The sequence below is a fragment of the Conger conger genome, chromosome 2 (assembly GCF_963514075.1).
Source record: "Conger conger chromosome 2, fConCon1.1, whole genome shotgun sequence".
In the NCBI taxonomy this organism is placed as follows: Eukaryota; Metazoa; Chordata; class Actinopteri; order Anguilliformes; family Congridae; genus Conger; species Conger conger.
Genome location: NC_083761.1, coordinates 42,858,612 through 42,871,397, shown reverse-complemented (window position 1 = coordinate 42,871,397; position 12,786 = coordinate 42,858,612). Strand labels below are relative to the sequence as shown.

Genomic DNA, 12,786 nt, shown 5'->3' with positions numbered 1-12,786 from the left:
GATCAGCATGTGTAAATGTATGTGCTTTCAAATCTATACTATTCTATCACCAAATCATTTTAATTGATATATTTGTATATATATATATATATATATATATATATATATATATATATATATCTTTGCAATTTTATTTTTTTAAATTAAACAGAATTATACTTTGGAGGCTCTAAGATTTTACAGAGAATACTCACAGGGGGTCCAGCACCACCACGAGCACCTTTAGGTCCAGTTGCACCAGCGGGACCCTGTGGAGAAAACCAATAGTGAATCAGTCAGCCTCTAACAAACATTTGCTCAATGGTACTGATACTGCAAAGCTCCTGCCGCATTGCCAATCATGTTTTGACTCAGTGAAAAGGGGCCATTCAATGAAATTAATGACAGGTACTTATGCATCAAGATTCTTAAGCTTTGCTTTGTGCCATGAGCTTACAGACTGCCCAATCTGTTTCAAGTTACACAATGCAGGCATGTAACCTTTTGCACACATCAAAGTAATGACTCCTGTAATGGTGTAGTTGGCCATGGTTATGCCCATATGTTTACACTGCAGATTCGCTTGAGAAGTCGAGCAGCAGTAGTTGTGAGAGTTGTTTATGTTTGAAGTTGAGGACATAAGGATGGGTACCTGTGGTCCAGCTGATCCAACAGGGCCGGAGGGACCAGGAGCACCAGCATCACCCTTGGGACCAGAATCACCAGTCTCTCCCTTTGCACCAGGCTGGCCATCAGCACCCTGTCGGACAGAAAGAGAGTAATGTCACAGTAATGTCTTGATAACAGTTGTGTTTTCATCAGTCCTAATAAGTACTCAGTCTGTTAACTCTATGTAGACCAATACAAGAAGGAGATAAATATTGAAGTGCAAACTGCCAGCAGCCAAATTCTACTTATTTTTTCTCAATTAAATACAACCACGTGGTTTGACTTCCACATGGCATCCAGGCATTTTACGAGATACATACAGATGGGGCAACACAAAATAGTGTAAAATAGGATGTTGATGATATTGGGTGTGCATTGAACTATTAAAACTGTACCCTGCTGAGAAAAACTGCTGAAGCTAGGTTTTGAAACAGCTGGTAGCTGGTTGACCAGTTCAGATTGGCTCATACACAGCTAGACCAGGTTATTTTTCAACTGGTATAGCTGGATTTTACAGCAGGGAAAGGTATCTTTTAGATTTCTTTGCCATATAGAGATTATCCAGAGAATATTATGGGGAATGTGTGGCTATACTCACAGGTGGTCCAGCGAATCCAGCAGGTCCAGGGGCACCAGGCTCACCACGCTCACCCTGGGGGTATGAAAAGGGTAAGGATCAAATGTTCAAAATCACTCACTTTTCCATGAAATGCACATCCAGTTTCTTAAACATTGCTTTGGTGTGCCTTAGCTCTGGTGTGCATTACCCTCTAGTGGTACACCTTACTGGTGTACAGCTGAGAGTAATTTAACTTCTAGATTACTTCTAGGAGTGTGATCCAATCTGGGTATACTGCTGTGGAGATGTACACAGTGTAGAAGCCTCAGTAAACTACTCACAGGGGCACCACGGCCGCCAGTAGGACCAGCAGGGCCAACGGGACCACCCTCACCCTGGGCAGAGAGAAAGATAAGAGATGTACATGGTGAGGATTTCAAAGAACATTCTAGATCAACAGCACCAACAACTATGCATCATTGTTATAAAGAACCTACAAATTAAACATAGAAGTCTTTATTATGCTTATAGGTCCTGAGATGCAAACATATTGAAGTTGTCCGTCTCTATTTTCTAAATCAATATGGCCATCAAGCAGATCCAGTATGGTTATGGCAGCAGAGAGGATGTTCACAGTCCTGATGATTGCATGACATTGACACTATCAGTCATATATGTCGCAAATATTTCTTAGTCAAACATTTAGAGACTCATTGAGACTTGCCAATTTCACCTGTTTCTCTTTTTATTGTGGGACTTACCTTCTCTCCAGCGCCACCAGGGGGGCCAGGAAGACCGATGGGACCAGTCATACCACGAAGGCCATCCTTTCCGGGGCCACCATCAGCACCCTTGGCACCTGCATCACCCTAAAAGGACAGATGATAGTGAATCTCTGTATATACTGAAACCTTTACTACAGGGTCGCAAGTAGTATACCATAATGCTCTCTACCTGCAGAGGCCATGTTTGGTAAAAGCTCTGCTCCAACTGACTCCATCCTCCAGCCTTTTGTCTTAGCTACATGGGCCAGTGTGATTATAAAATACACTGGTGTGTAATTGTTGTCCATGCACTAAATGTTTAAATTTCCCATATATACTCGATTTCTCTTTTAGCCATTCTGGATGAAACAAAAGACATGGTTCAAGTAGTTTGTTTAAGATACTTTCAAGGTAAGAGTTTGTATTGGTACAGCTTATCTTGTGACACAGAGAAATGGTCCAGCGTAGCAGAGTACACCGTTGCCTTTAGGATTTAGTGAGGTATCTGTGTGTGCTTGTGTGTGTGTGTGTGTTCCGGTGTACGCTGTTTGTGTATGCGGCCAGGTTACTTACTCTCTCACCCCTGGCACCTGGCATGCCACCTGCACCTCGCTCACCGGGCATTCCCTGAAGACCTGGGGCACCCTGAGCACCTGGGGCTCCACCAGCACCAGGCTCACCCTGGAAGACAGAGGGGAGGGAGGCTGATCAATATATGATCAGCTTTAATCCACTGCTGCAAATGCCTGTCATAAGCTTGTCAGGAAGACAGTATCATACATCAAGCCTACAGAATGTTCACTCAGGCTCATACACCAAAATGATTAATCACCTTTAATTAGTCTTAACAATTAGTTGTTGACATTGAGCAGTTAATAAATTGTATCATTTTCTGGTTTGGAGCAGCAGCAAACATTTCACCAGAAATGGATGTGCCTTACCTTAGGACCATCGTTACCAGCTGGTCCATTAGAACCACGGTGACCAGCAGGGCCAACTGCACCAGTGGCACCACGCTCTCCTGGGAAACCTCTGTCGCCCTATGTGGGGAAGCCAGAGATTTATGGTTAGTATGGTGGTAGATATCCTGCTAGATTGGCAACATTATATTGGTAGCGATGGAGGGGGGTAATTCTGTATTACTTACTCTTGATCCAGCTGGTCCGGGCGCACCGGTCTCACCAGGAGGACCCTAAAAAAACAGTAAGGATTACACTGTTAACTAATTTCTTAACTCAGATGATTAGGCCCAATTAAGATATATTATGTAATTAAATAATGTGGTTTCTAGAGATGCTGCAATCCCATATTAGATTACAGGGAAAACTACTCTAGTTATGTTTAATGTACAACATGGCTTCAAGCTACTTTACCTGAGATATTTACTATAATAAACTATACTATGTATTGCTACACTATACAACGCTATGCTGTGCTACATGATACTATACTGCCATTTGCACTTAAAATTGGGTTAGACAAAAATATAAAACCGGGCTAATTAATTGGGATCATTAACTAAAGTCAGTATGAGTAAAGAAATTTCCCCAGGTGAACTGGCTCTAAAGGTTGAGGAGGGTCTGAGGCAGAAGCTCAGATCCAAGGGCTTACCTGCTCGCCAGACTTGCCAGTCTCACCAGTAGCACCCTGGGCTCCGGGCAGACCCTGGAACAGAAACACAATACAGTTTCATAACCGAACCATGGGAAAAGGTTCAACATGGGATAATAATGAATATACAGCTCATAGATGTGTGGAGGAACTCTACCTGGAATCCAGGAGCACCCGCAGGCCCCTGCTCGCCTTTCTCTCCAGCAGGTCCCTGAGAGTAGACAGAAATGACAGTGTATTAGGGAAGAAATAGGTTCTGAGGACATAACATTATTCCTGTGATGCTCCAGGCATCAGGACTGCCATATTCCACAAGCCAGGTTATCAAAATAGAGACAAAAATAGTTTAAAGCATGCTCTTGAAAGCTGTCATCTTTAAAGTCAGACCAACATCAACTTGCTTCAGATGTTGGATGTGAAAACTGTTTACGTACATTTTGTTCTTCAAAATGAGGTGCTTTGTAAATCTACAAATCTGCAGACCCTTTAATTTGCACTGCAGTTACTCCACATACTACTATGTGGAGCCAGCATAAATAAGGAGACATACACAGTAGTTTTGAGTGAGGCTAGTGAAGAGGAACACATCCGCAACTCTTAACTTGTCAAAAGAGCATCACTGCATAGGAGCACCAGCAAGAAAAGCGGAAGGTATGACTAAGAATATCAATATAATAATTGACAGCTCTCGCAATACTTACAGCTGGGCCAGGGGCACCAGGTGCACCAACATCACCGTCTTTGCCAGGGGCACCCTGGGCAAAAAAAGGCATTTAGAATTTTAGATAAAAGTCTGATACTATGCATCTTGCTTTAAACATTCATTTAAAGTATTTTAGTATTTAACTGTGATTGTAGATTTTATTTCACACAAACACTTATGATTTATATTGAAAGAGTGATAAATGTTCTTTCTGTTTTTAAATGGTGGTGATACTTACAAGAGGACCAGCGGGTCCTACAGTGCCTCTCTCACCAGGCTTTCCACCATCACCCTAAGGACGAGAAGATAGAAATTGTGATTCTTTCGCAGCTGAAATTATTCCAGTTTACACCTTCAGACTCAGTGGATCACATTTTACATCTCATTCACACTTAATTTGTATCAGGAAAAGACCCTGAGCCTATATTAAGTTATCCCTCTTGTTTTGCAGTTTTTACTTTTAAGTGGGTATACACATTACTCAATATCCTGAATTACTAAATTTCATTACCGTAACATTTTTACACAAAAAAATACACAAAAATACATATACAGTTAATTAATATTCTCATATGCTGGGAATTCACCCTCAACTCAATAACTATCTTCACTGAAGCTACTGCTAATCAGATTTCACTGCTATAACATTTTCAGCAAAGTATAACTTTAATATTGTAATGCTTATTTTACAACATTAGTCTGAATCTTGATGTGTCACATAGAACTCTAGGAAAGTGGGGGACGCGCTCTCAAACAGCAGTGGATTTCTGCCAATTTTACTTCAGGATGAATAATCTTGATTGGGAATGACTAATCCTCATTTCTTTTCATGACATAAACTTAAATATACAGTATAAGTACATTTCAGATAAATAAACTTACTGTCAAGCGCCTTAGCTGCTAGGTTATAGGCTGTCCCAGATAGAAGGTGTTAGCTAAAATGTTAACATAACTTTAGCCATGTGTCTTCAAATGCCTGGGTATTCAAATATGCTTATATGATCCACATGATCCACAGTAGAGGCGTTCATAGGTCGAAAAAGTTGTACCCAACCCGAATTAGACCTGTGGGCTTCCTGACCGGAACCTGAATAGACCAGCTGATAACCAGACCCATCCAGGTGTATAACTGGACCCATTCAAGTATAGATTCTGGTTTTACACCCTACACCCGTTCCACCCAACCCAAGTGAGAGATGTAACATGCCAAGCGCCAACAAATAATTTTAAATGCTTAAATTGCATAACTAATCTACAAATAACTGGGCAATATTTAATTGAAGTGAACAAGAGGCACAGCAGCCAAATATGCTATTAATATTGCAAAAATTAGGCTGCTACATCTTTAGGCTGCCCACTTTTCCCCTCAAAATGTTAACACGGATCAGATAACTGCTTATTGTTTCTCACTGTATAATCCCCCTACTAACGCACATTTTATTTGGCAAAAAAAATCTGATCTTGGTCACACTTAAAACACTCCTAACCCCAATAACAAGGCTTGTGTGTACTGAGCTGCACTATAGACACACCATTCTTAGAAACATGGTGCAGCTCACTCCTACTAAAATAAGAGAGAATTGAATGTCATCATAAATGTTCCCTCACACAAAATAAAGCAAACAGCTATGGTCTTCATTACATCAGATGTAGTTGCGCGAGGCCCAGGACAATTGTAATGTATCTGTACCTGAAAAAAATTTGAATGTCAAGCCTGGACGCACTAGGGTTCCAGGTCAGAACCTGGGTGTTTGAATTCGAGGGGACCCATGAAGACCTCTAATCCACACACCGCAAGAGGAGAGGCGATACTCACAGCAGTTCCCTTGGATCCGGGGAAACCCATGACTCCAGGAGCTCCTCTGGATCCAGCGGGGCCTGCAGGTCCAGGGCGGCCATCTTGTCCAGGGGCACCCTAACGGGAGAAGACACAGTGAGCCACACTAAGTGTCAACAGGACAATGTGCATCATCTTGGGATATGTAGTTTTATTGATGCATTCAACATAAATGCTAGAATATTTTTTTCTTAATTACACTAAAAATATTTGTATTTAAAATCAACGATACTAAAATGCTTTATTGTTACATGCAATTTATTTGATTAGGACAGTTACAGTTCTAGTGGATCTAGTGTATACAATTTTATTGGCTCATTTCCAACATAAGTCTCATCTCACAATAAACATTTCTGTTTTGTGTGGGTTAACAGGAGCACTCAGTTAAGGTTTCCCTGCTACTCTGTTCCCCTGGGATTCCAAAAAAAGGCCATGTTAGTACTTATACTGGATAATATCTTACAAGAGTGTGCTTATTACATTTTATTGATATTATTTTTAATCTGTCAATTAACATTTTTAAAGCAATGTCACACACTGTATAGGCTGTAGTGAAAACTGCAGCATCCACTTGCATATTATATAAACACTAGGTCTAGCTGCCAATTAACACATACTATGGCAAGACCTTTGTGGTAGTTGGTAGCACACAATATCAAGTGACACAATTGCACTGTTCTGTACGGTGTCCCATGCAATGGTGTAGTGGTGTGTTACAGTGCATTGAAATGAAGGAGGGGTTATTTGGTACTCACAACAGGGCCGGTTTTGCCATCGGGGCCAGGGCTACCAGGGCTACCAGTCACACCCTAGAGCAGAGGCAGGAAGAGAGAGACAGAGGGCCATGTTACCTGCAGTGATGGTTCACTGACCTCTCAGGTGCATACTGCTGTCCCTTTCAGATCTGAAAACTCAAAACTCTCTCTTCTAAAATGCAATAGGCCAGCTGAGCTGTATATACTCCTCCATGATGTGACTCACTTTCACTTTAACTAATGCATGCAGCAATCTACCTGTTCGCTCACAGCTCAGACTTCTGTACCCTGTTGGCGTCATGTTGCTAAAGTAGAGTGCAGTCTGTGCTATTGCCTCTGCCTAGCCGTGTCCTGAAGAAGGGTAGGGGCCTCTTACCTTGGATCCGGGGTTGCCAGGCTCGCCGGGGCGGCCAGCCTCACCTGTGGCACCCTGGGGTCCAGCAGCACCTGAGGCACCACGCTCACCAGGGGCACCCTATGAGAGAGAGAGAGAGAGAGAGAGAGGTAAGTTCAGGTTCACTGCTCAGAGTAGTTCATTGTCAGCACCTGGCACAGCATCCACTACACATGCATCTGTACAATAAAGAGGACATCGCTTTAAGTTTAAGTTTAACATAATCTACAGTCTGATGCGACATCTTATACATTTAGCTTACACCTGGAATGGCTGGCATAGTCCTGGAGAATACGTGTGAAACTGTAGGTCAATATGATTCTGCATGCTGTGTTCCAGCACAAAATATCTTCTCTATATAGATGAAAACGACCTTTGTGGAAATGACTGTACACTGAATGGTAAAACGGATGTGCACTTCTGCTTACCTTGGGGCCAGCTGCTCCATCAGCACCAGGGAATCCACGGCTACCAGGTGCTCCCTACATTGCAAAACAAACACATTCACATACACATACACAATTCTGTCAGTGTCAATGGCACATTATTAATGCAGTTCAACAAGATTTTGGCTGGTGGGTTTTAAAATCACTTTCCTTTCTCAAATTTAAAAGCTACAGTATTCCTTCTATATTTCTGTAGATAGCCTTTCTGTAGATAGCAAAGTTCTAGATACCGTATAAGGGGATATATGGGCGAAGGACATGTTAGGAAGCAAAAGAGGCACAGGAGGACAGAAATACAAGCATACCCGCTCTCCAGGGGGTCCACGAGGTCCAGCACCACCAGTCTCACCACGGGCACCTCTTTTGCCTTCCTCTCCAGATGGGCCAGGTCCACCCTGAGCACCTACGGGACCCTAAAAAAGAGTGGGACAATCAGCCTTCCAGATGCTCAACTTGTATGCTTTAACAAGAATCAGACATGAAGAGTTTGCGATACATGCTTCCAAAACAGTGGAGTGGCAGTCTCTACCAATGAGAAATAATGTATCCAATGGTTGAAGAACAAATTCTCTGATTTGGAAGTCTCCCATACATCGAGAACTGTATGAAGCATGGTGACTCAAATGTACAGTCGAAGTGCTTTGATGGACAGAGTGGATATTATCTCATGCTATGACGTTCACGTGCATGTTTCTGAGATTTAATAGAGTGTAGAGTGTACTTACAGCCTCTCCCTTGGTACCAGGCTCTCCCTTGGCTCCATGGGGACCGGTGTCTCCCTGTAGAAGAGAACACAAAAGCGTTATGACAGAAGTATGAGGTATATTGAATTCTGAAATCCTATAGAGTCCCATCTAGTAAAGGCTAACATATCCCATACACTTTACTGTAGAAGCTATTTCTCAGTTGTTCTTGGGCTTCTTCACTTAGTAGATGCAAGCAAGTGTCTGGAATTCAAGGTCTAACTCTTCACTATCTGGTAAAGCACTCTAAGGTCACTGTCCTGTACATTGTCATAGGCACTGTGCAGACAAACTGCAAATCAGCCCTTGAGGTCTCTGATGCTCATTCAAGTGTGGCAGCTAGGCTCGGTTTGCGGGAAGGAAGCAGGGCAATCCGAGGACCACACCTTCTAGTTAATCAGGCACACACCAGGACTCCATCCATCCATCCATTATCTTAACCCGCTTATCCTGATCAGGGTTGCAGGGGGGCTGGAGCCTATCCCAGCATACATTGGGCGAAAGGCCGGAATACACTCTGGGAAGGTCGCCAGTCCATTGCAGGGCACACACACCATTCACACACACACACCATTCACTCACACACCATTCACTCACACACCCATACCCATACCCATACCCATACCCATACCCATACCCATACCCATACCTACGGGCAATTTAGACTCTCCAATCAGCCTAACGTGCATGTCTTTGGACTGTGGGAGGAAACCGGAGTACCCGGAGGAAACCCACGCAGACACGGGGAGAACATGCAAACTCCGCACAGAGAGGGCCCGGCCGACGGGGATTCGAACCCGGGACCTCCTTGCTGTGAGGCAGCAGTGCTACCCACTGCACCATCCATGCTGCCACACACCAGGACTGCGATATGTATTTAAAAAGTGTGCTTCTTTTCAGCCGAGATGGCTGAGACTGGGAACACACCGGGAGAGGAGCGAGAGCTGACAAAACCAGAGGAAAGCAAGCCAGCTAAAAAGCGGCTGGTGTTATTTTCTTTGGATTCGTTATTTTAATATATAATATTATCTTTTAGCCCGAATCCCGTGAGGATTGGCATGCGGTCTCTCTCTGTGTCGCTCCCGTTATTTAATAAAGGCCCTCAACATCTGCAATTTTAAATATCTCCCTGTGTCCAGCAGTTCTGTCCTCCCGGGGGTGTGTCGCGGAGTCTGACACTCGGTCAATCTCATTCTGTATTTAGAAGATGTGGAGTGACGGAGTGAAAAGAAGGTTACTCACATTGTTACCCTTGGGGCCAGGAGCGCCACCGGGTCCAGGGCCTCCAGGTGTTCCACGGGCACCAGGGAATCCAGGAGCACCAGCAATACCACCAGCGCCCTACAGAAGGAAGCATACAAGATAAGCAATGTACAGCAAGATGACAACAGATCAAACACAGGTGGAAGATGCCGGAAGCTCATACTCACAGGAGCGCCCTTGGCACCAGCGGCACCATCAGATCCGGGGTTGCCCTGGATGAAATAGAAAGCAGGCACGAGTGAGTACTGCGATCCACGCTCACATGGCGTATGATGGCGGCATGGAGGTCCTGAAAGATGCACTCACAGCAGGGCCGGCAGGTCCAGCTGGTCCGGGGTTACCGGGCTCACCACGGGATCCTTGGGGTCCCTCAGAGCCACGGCCTCCAGCAGGTCCAGTCTCTCCCTGTGGGAGAGTGCAAGAGTTAACTGAGGGTCTCAGCACAGGACACAGAACAGGACACAGAACTCTTTACAGCTCATGTGACCTTGCTGTTGTCACAGGTAGGCCATGCTCCAGACACTGTGCATGACGCTATAGCAGTGCCACACATGTATCGTTTGATGGGTTGATGTTTCCATGTGTCCAAGAGAATCCTATCCGGCACATACTGTAGATCAGCGCTACTCAACTCCACGTCCTGCGGGCCACAGTGTCTGCAGGTATTTGCTCTTACCGTAAGTTCTTCTTTCAATAAAGAGATAAATTCCCAAATATTTTTTTCATAATCATTTGTACTGGCTTGACTGTATGTAAAACAATGTTTTTTTAAGTAGGTTTAATGGACTTCAGTAAATAAACAATAATTTTAAAATTAGCAGTCATGCTTGGAGGTACTGACATCTACAGTCTCATTGCCTGTTTCTGGATTATAAGGCAAAGCTCTGAGGAGATCCATACATTAATGGCATTTTGGAAGATGCTCTTATCCAGAGCGACTTACAGTTGATTTTAGACTAAGCAGGAGACAATCCTCCCCTGGAGCAATGCAGGGTTAAGGGCCTTGCTCAAGGACCCAACGGCAGGGAGGATCTTATTGTGACTGCACTGGGGATCAAACCAGCGACCTTTCAGGTTCCAGTCATGTACCTTAACCACTACTACAGGCCGCCCCATAACTTGTATTTTCTATGATTTGCATCCCCTGACTGAGCCTCCACAGCGAGGCAGCCTCTGATGAACAGTCCGGCCATACAGGTGTTCAGCACGCAGCTGTGTTCAACAGTAAACATGAGGACACTTACCTTAGGTCCAGCACCACCTGGGAAACCAGGGGGGCCAGCGGGGCCAGTGGGACCCTGGAATAGAAGAAGAAGAAGGAACAGTAAGGCATAAGTATGAAGCCCATTTTAAAATCATTTGAATGATGTTTTAATAAAGTCTCTATGTTTTTATAAACCTTGGGTGATATATTTAAGCACTTTGCATTTGTTTAGATGTGCAAATATAACTGTACAAATGTTAAAACAGACAGAAATATATGAATATTATTTTCCATCTCTTTGCATTTGTTTAGATGTGCAAATATAACTGTACAAATGTTAAAACAGACAGAAATACAAGAATATTATTTTCCATCTCTTTGTCATGCAGGTATTTAGTCTTTCTGACACTTGGTGTGAGGCCATGACTGGTTGTGGTGGTGTGCTGGTTATTTCTGACTTGATAACCAGTATTGTTACTTACAGGTGGACCAGAGGCACCAGCGTTTCCATCGTTACCACGAGCACCCTGTAGGAGAAGAAGAGAGAAAGAATGTGAAAATTAAACTAGCAAGTATAATTTACTGCATGCTAGATAAAAAATGAATTTATTTTCCAGTGATCTGTGATTGTTTACGCCCAATTGCTGTGCAACACAGCATTCAGTTAGCAACAGCAATGGTTCCTGATCTGGATAGGGAATGCACAAAGCTTAACTTCAAATTTGACTTAGGGTTTGCCCAGGACCTACAGAAACTGTCAGGAAAATGTGGACAGAATAGGGTTGGTACCAGGCTCTCCCTTGGACAGAATAGGGTTGGGTTGGGTTTAGGGGTAGGGTTGTACCAGGTTTTTGTAACTTCTCCCCTAAGTTGGAACATAAGGCTCACATTACAGTAGCTTAGTAGCTACTAGTTAGTTAGCCTTAGTAGCAAATAGTTAATCTACAAATAGACAGCTACTGAATTTGGTGGCACCATGTGCAGGACGTAAGCTCTTCGTAAATTGATGTGCACCTGTAACCGCACAACCAATATGTCCTGTGCACCGCATCTCTCAATTTCCCCATTGACTCTAAATTTAGAAACTTTGTCTACCAAACTAAAGGGTTTACAGTAATATTTTCAAAACGCTCTGCCATTGAAACATTATTCCTGGTCAATGGCTTGCATAAATATTTGATACATATGTAGGGTTAACTAGGAAATGTGGTTTAACAAGTTTTATTTCAGTAGTGTGTCACTTGGTAGCGATTTACATTACAACTAGGCCCCTGGCGCACAGTCTTGAGCCCATTGGCCGTATGACTATTTGATACTCTTATTTCTATCACTGGCCTTATGCTATTTTAATGTATAATGGGACTGGCTCCCTCTGACCAAGACTAGAGGGGCAGGGTGGGAAAGGTTGGGGTTGGAGGGTCAGCTATCCTTCCAGTCTTACAGGTCTGAATCACTTAGAAACCAGAGACCTGTCTGTACAGTGGAAGGCAACAGGAATGGTCTTCAACTGACCAACAGAAAGAACATGTCAACACAGTGGAATACAGTACAGAGAGATGGCTCCAGTAGAGCCACCCTTCAGCAGGAGAGCAGATAACCATGCATCCACAGTCATCACTTCCCTGTTCTTTGTTTGACAAGGGGGAGAATTTGGAAGTGTTGGAGTGCACTTACAGCAGGTCCAGGGGATCCAGGGCGACCTCTCTCACCGGGGAGACCACGGGCACCCTATGAAGAAAAGGAGAAGAGAGAGCAAGTTAGGGAGAGAAACCATGCAAACACGCTGTGCTTTCAATGAGAGGGCCTTGTGTTTATTCCATGTATTTGATTACGTGCAGTAGCCTACAGGAAAATAATGG

General features: G+C 43.7%; 1 protein-coding gene across 1 annotated transcript in view; it reads right to left on the bottom strand.

The window, feature by feature from the left end:
- col1a1b (collagen, type I, alpha 1b) overlaps window positions 1–12,786 on the bottom strand; it is a 29,917-nt gene that overhangs the window by 9,432 nt on the left and 7,699 nt on the right. The window contains exons 11-34 of the mRNA XM_061230424.1: window positions 12,602–12,655; window positions 11,410–11,454; window positions 10,968–11,021; window positions 10,030–10,128; window positions 9,891–9,935; window positions 9,703–9,801; window positions 8,443–8,496; window positions 8,023–8,130; window positions 7,700–7,753; window positions 7,254–7,352; window positions 6,878–6,931; window positions 6,102–6,200; window positions 4,524–4,577; window positions 4,284–4,337; window positions 3,740–3,793; window positions 3,583–3,636; window positions 3,119–3,163; window positions 2,913–3,011; window positions 2,545–2,652; window positions 1,969–2,076; window positions 1,549–1,602; window positions 1,247–1,300; window positions 632–739; window positions 195–248 (exon numbers count right to left, since the gene is read on the bottom strand). Coding sequence (XP_061086408.1) covers window positions 195–248; window positions 632–739; window positions 1,247–1,300; window positions 1,549–1,602; window positions 1,969–2,076; window positions 2,545–2,652; window positions 2,913–3,011; window positions 3,119–3,163; window positions 3,583–3,636; window positions 3,740–3,793; window positions 4,284–4,337; window positions 4,524–4,577; window positions 6,102–6,200; window positions 6,878–6,931; window positions 7,254–7,352; window positions 7,700–7,753; window positions 8,023–8,130; window positions 8,443–8,496; window positions 9,703–9,801; window positions 9,891–9,935; window positions 10,030–10,128; window positions 10,968–11,021; window positions 11,410–11,454; window positions 12,602–12,655 — 1,710 coding nt within the window. The remainder of the gene's footprint in view (window positions 1–194; window positions 249–631; window positions 740–1,246; window positions 1,301–1,548; window positions 1,603–1,968; window positions 2,077–2,544; window positions 2,653–2,912; window positions 3,012–3,118; window positions 3,164–3,582; window positions 3,637–3,739; window positions 3,794–4,283; window positions 4,338–4,523; window positions 4,578–6,101; window positions 6,201–6,877; window positions 6,932–7,253; window positions 7,353–7,699; window positions 7,754–8,022; window positions 8,131–8,442; window positions 8,497–9,702; window positions 9,802–9,890; window positions 9,936–10,029; window positions 10,129–10,967; window positions 11,022–11,409; window positions 11,455–12,601; window positions 12,656–12,786) is intronic.